The sequence below is a fragment of the Azolla caroliniana genome, unplaced genomic scaffold (assembly GCF_043228905.1).
Source record: "Azolla caroliniana isolate FFs.n. ecotype wild unplaced genomic scaffold, voAzoCaro1.0.p SCAF_12, whole genome shotgun sequence".
NCBI classification, from domain to species: Eukaryota; Viridiplantae; Streptophyta; class Polypodiopsida; order Salviniales; family Salviniaceae; genus Azolla; species Azolla caroliniana.
In genome coordinates this window covers 12,650,731-12,656,101 of record NW_028230447.1, presented here as the reverse complement: position 1 = coordinate 12,656,101, position 5,371 = coordinate 12,650,731, and the positions used below count along the sequence as shown (strand labels likewise).

Genomic DNA, 5,371 nt, shown 5'->3' with positions numbered 1-5,371 from the left:
CTACTATAGTACCGTATTTATTCTCGTAGGGTACGTACATATAGCTAGCTAGCGTTTAAACGTGGATAGATAAAGAAAGATTTAGAGTTTCACAGTATTTGTTGGCATACGCTTCGTGGTGACTGAAGGAGATGAAATGCTTCCACTTCCCAGCATGAAAATGCTCCATCCATCTCTTTCTGTCAGTCACTCGGTCCGTCTAATCTAATCGCTGGTACATTGGCAGGCAGGCAAGAGGTCAGTCATTCATACCTGCTGCCACTACTTACATGTTTCGGAGGGAGGAGGGATGAGGAAGGTGTGCCATTTCCAATCAAGAAGAAGTTCTAACCGCTTTCTTATGTGGTTTTAAACTACTGGAATTCTATCTAGCATCCACCGTTAAGGACAGACAAAAGATATAAATGTAAATATAATGTAGGTAGTATCTGACAATGAAAATGGAACAACAAACTCACTCGCTCTTTTTCCCAAAACAATATACAGTGGATTCATCATTCATTGGTATATTATTAATAAAGGCATGGCATGGCAGGTGTGTGTGTGGTTACTTACTACAAACAAACAGAAGTGGAAGTGGTAGTGGTAGAGGTGGTGGATTTCATTCAGTTAGGGTGGTGAGGAGCAGACAACTTCTTTGAAGAACTTGAGAACAATGTGCATGGTGGGACGCATGGACGGGTCTTCGGACGTACAGAGGCATGCGAGATGTAGGAGCTTCAGCATGTCGCTTTTCCATGCCCCGTCTGATACAACAGAGTCGAGCGCGTCGGAGGCTCGGCCTAACTTAACCAGGTGTTTGACCCACCCCACCAAATTCCCACCTTCCACGTCCTTGAACTCGGGGCCAATGGGCTCACGCCCTGTCAGCAACTCCATCAATATGACACCATAGCTATAGACATCCCCTTTGAGGCTACACTTCCAGGACTGGCCATACTCAGGCGGAATGTAGCCAAACGTACCAGCGATGCCCGTGGTCACATGCGTCTCGCAAGCACTCATAAGCCGAGCTAAACCAAAATCGGCGACCCTGGCTTCGAAATCATCGTCCAGCAGGATATTGCTAGATTTCATGTCCCTGTGTATGACATGAGGGATGAGGCTATGGTGTAAAAAGGCTAGCCCACTGGCAGTGCCCTGAGCTATATTTAGCCTCTTTTTCCAATCCAACACCTCTATGGCATCAGCCCGGTTTCTAAGCCACTTTTCTAAGCAACCATTCGCCATATACTCATAAACCAACAGCTTTTCATCACCATACGAACAATAACCCAACAACCCAACCAGGTTTCTATGCTTGATTTTACCCAGTGTCTCCATTTCAGCTAAAAACTCTCTTTGCCCTTGGTTTCTTGACTGACCCAACTTCTTCACCGCAACCATTTTACCGTCGGGAAGTGTGGCCTTGTACACTGTCCCAAAACCACCATCCCCAATGATGTTCGCCTTGCTAAAGTTGTCTGTGGCTTTCAGGATGTCAGCTAACGTTAACTTTCTCAGTAATGGCCTCTCGAAAATGGCCACGTTTATGCTCAATGGTTCTCTTGTCACTTTCTCTTTCTCGGGGGAAAACGCCATCCGGTTTTCGTTTGAGTCCATACCCAGCATATTGAGTTTCCTCTTCTCTATATCCACGTTGTTTATGCTGGCATTACTACTATTACTGACCATTTTTCTTCTCAAATAGGTTGTTATAATGCAAACACAAGCAATAAGTAGACCTGAGATAATACCGAGGACGGCCCCAGGGCTTACAAGGGCATTTGCATGGCGTTGCTGTTGTCCAATGATACAATGAGAAAGCATCGGCTCATCACCACATAGGTCAGCATTGTTTAGGTAGGAGCTAGGCAAGAGTTTAGCACATGTCCCAAAGTTAGGGACTCTCCCCACGAGTTTGTTGCCCGATAAGTTCAAGAAGGTGAGGCTCGGTATCTCGCATAGTTGCGGTGGAATCTCTCCATTGAGAAGATTCCCTGACAAATCAAGGTACTCTAGTTGGGAGAGTGTCGAAATCTCATCCGGGATTGGCCCAGAGAACTGGTTGTTGTGTATGTCAAGGTACGATAAGCTGGAGAGATTCCCTGTACTCTTTGGAATCTCTCCATTGAAAGAATTATTGCTTAGATCAAGGGATTGAACTTGATGCCAATCTATGCTTTCCATTAAAATGCCATTGATGCTCCCATTCAACTTGTTTTGATTGAGAAATAGGCCCACAATTGATACCATTTGTGCATACTGAACAGGGATCTCACCGCCTAGTTCATTGAAGCTTACATCCAAATGTGTGAGGCCATCGAGCTTTCCTAAAGAGGGAGGAAGAGATCCATATAGCCTATTATGACTGATATTAAGCTTAACAAGGCTATGAATCTCCCCTAACTCTAGGGGTATCTCTCCACTTAGCTCATTATATGCCAAGTTGAGACCTTGGAGTTGATGAAGCCCCCTCCCTAATTGATGTGGGATATTTCCAACCAATTCGTTGCTTGAGAGATCTAATGTTATGAGGTTGACAAGGTGTGATAACTCATCCGGTATAGTGCCACTTAAGTGATTGTGTTGCAAAAGAAGGTTAATGAGAACCTTGCACTTCCCAATGTGTGCGGGTATAGTTCCATTGAGATCGTTGAAGGAGAGATCCAACACACCAAAGTGTTGGGTAAACATTGAATCTGGCATACTGAAATCATTAGAAATGGAGCAAATTTCGGCTGGAATAGATCCATGGAGACGATTGTGCGACAAGTCAAGACAATCCAGGCTCCTCAACTTTCCGATCTCAGCAGGAATTCCTCCGGAGAGCAGGTTGTGGCCCAAATCTAGAGTGGCTAGCTGTGAGCAGCCCCCAAGTTGAGGAGGTATGGACCCAGTAAAGGCATTGAAACTTAGGGTAAGTGTTGTTAGGTTAATCAGTAAACCAAGTTGAGGAGGGATATCTCCTTGGAGCATATTGTGATCCAAACAAAGCTGGTTAAGTATGGTTAAGGTTGCGATGCGAGGGGATAGACGGCCGACGAGGCGGTTGTTCCGTGCTGAGAATTCCATCAGGCTTTTTGATGCCCAAATGGCATCTGGTATCGGTCCAGAGAAAAGATTGGCGTCGAGGCCGAGTGATATCAAGCCATCCAGGTCTGCCAAATACGCTGGGATTCCCCCGCTTATCTCGTTCCCATTCACCTCAATGTCGCTCAAAGAAGAGCAATTCTTGAATGTATGCTCCATGGTTCCACTCAATAGATTCTTGTTCAAGAAGAGTTGGGATAGGGAAGGTGCATGGCATAGCTCATGTGGTATTGATCCATGGAGAAGGTTTCCATCTAAGCTCAGAGTAACTAAAGACGAGCAATTCCCCAACTCCCTTGGAATAGAGTTAGTGAACAAGTTGTTGGCCAAAAGCAATGAGTTCAAATTCCGCCATTGCCCAATCCAACTAGGGATTGGGCCAGTGAGACGGTTCCCTTCCATCGACAAGGAAGTGATATAAAGCAGACCAGAGATCTCATCCGGGAACTTGCCACTGAATTTATTGTAGGAGAGCTCAATGATTCGAAGGTTAGAACACTTCCCTAACCCTGTTGGTAGGGTTCCATTGAGGAGGTTGAATGGCATGATGAATGACATGAGATTGGTGAGGTCTCCTACAGAGTCTGGAATAGGGCCAGACAAGGAGTTGTGAGTGAAATCCATCTTCAGTAGAGATCGGAGACCACCGATTTCAACAGGGAGCTGACCAGAGAGATGGCAAGATGCCATGTAAAGGTTTGTGAGCTGGCCCAGTTTCCCTATTTCTTTGGGCAGCCCCCCCATGAAGGAGTTCTTGCCTAAGGAGAGGCTCACGAGGTTGGTTAGTTTTCCTAACTCCGACGGTAACCGTCCTGATAATGAATTGTCACTGAGGTCCAGGTACTGTAAATTTGACAAGCTGCCTATTTCAAGGGGTATGGTTCCAGATAGAAGATTCCCGTTGAGAGCCACATACATCAACGTCCTGTTCAAATTCCCAAGGCTTGGGGGTATGGACCCATTGAACCGATTAAAGCTCAAATCGAGAGCTTGCAAACTAAGCAGGTCTCCTAATTGGGAAGGGATGGGACCAGAGAAGCGGTTGTGGTGGAGGGTGAGTTGCTCCAGATGGACCAAGTTTCGTATCTGGGAAGGGATGGGCCCCCACAGGGAATTGAGGCTGAGGTCTAGGGACCGAAGATTGGTAAGCGTGAGGAAGAGGTGAGGAGGGAGGCTTCCATGGAGCTCCATGTTTGGAAGAGACACAGAGGAGACGGAGGAGCCATCTGCTGCGCTGCAATTTATTCCTGGCCAATGGCATGGCGACGGGTCTGTGGGGATCCAACCAGACAGAAGCTGCGACACAGGATTTGAAAGGCCTTGCTTGAACGCGATCAGAGAATTTACTTCAGGATTATTTGATGAAGAATGTGTGGCGATGGTTATGAAGAAGAAGAAGAAACAGGGGACCTGGAGGAACAGTAGCAACGGTGGAAGAGGCATGGTATGATGCATTATTTAATTACTGTTAATTTAGCTAATAACTACTAGTCTTTGTATTAAAATATAAAAAAATAGAACACAGAGAGAGAGAGAGAGAGAGAGGAGAGGGGCTGGAGAGAATGGATGTGCTTGTTATTTGTTGTTATTCAATAGAGAAGATTGGATTAAGTAAGTGGAGAGTGAGTCGTGTGTGTGTGTGTGTGTGAGACAGACAGACAGACAGTAGTCGTATTAGTGAATCGTGATGGCTCTGTGTGTGTGCAGGAGGAGGAGGAGGAGGAGGAGGAGGAGGAGGGAAGATGAAAAGAAGGAGGAAGGACGTGTTAATCAATCCCCTCCCCTCCCATCTTCTGAGTTCTCCTCTCCATCCCTGCTCTCCAAAAGAAAGAATGCATACATACATACATCAAACTATAAGTTTGTGTACTGTATGTACACCTAATTAATTATATCATTTCCACACTAATTCTTATACTCTATAAGTATGTATTAAACGTCTTTTGCAGATTATTAGTAAGTACACACTCTCCTCTCCTTATACATACATACACGAAGAAGAAGAAGAAGAAGCTAAACAAATGTTCTTGCAGCTAGCTACAACTACTCATATATGTATGTATGTATACAAGAAGTACCTGTTCTGTATTCTGTGTGTATACCTACATAAATACATACGTGCTGTATGATAATTCTATAAAGAGCTACGTTATGTTGTATTTAATCTGTGTCTACCTCTTTATGTACTACTTATTATACACTCACACTAATCTAATCTGTGTACGCTACCTATTATTTATGTCTCTTCCTTCTTCTTCTTCTTCTCCTTCTCATGGGGAGGGGGGAAGGGGATGAATTT

At 44.9% G+C, this 5,371-nt stretch overlaps 1 protein-coding gene across 1 annotated transcript; it reads right to left on the bottom strand.

Moving 5' to 3' along the window:
- Nucleotides 1–556: 556 nt before the first annotated feature.
- Nucleotides 557–4,308, bottom strand: LOC147857147 (uncharacterized). Its single transcript, XM_087328308.1, has one exon. It carries the CDS (start codon nucleotides 4,261–4,263, stop codon nucleotides 610–612), a length of 3,654 nt encoding a protein of 1,217 aa, XP_087184434.1. The 5' UTR covers nucleotides 4,264–4,308; the 3' UTR covers nucleotides 557–609.
- Nucleotides 4,309–5,371: the final 1,063 nt, after the last annotated feature.

What these genes read in the sequence shown, in the direction of transcription:
- LOC147857147 (XM_087328308.1), bottom strand. Translation starts at nt 4,263, where the DNA reads ATGGAGCTCCATGGAAGCCTCCCTCCTCACCTCTTCCTCACGCTTACC.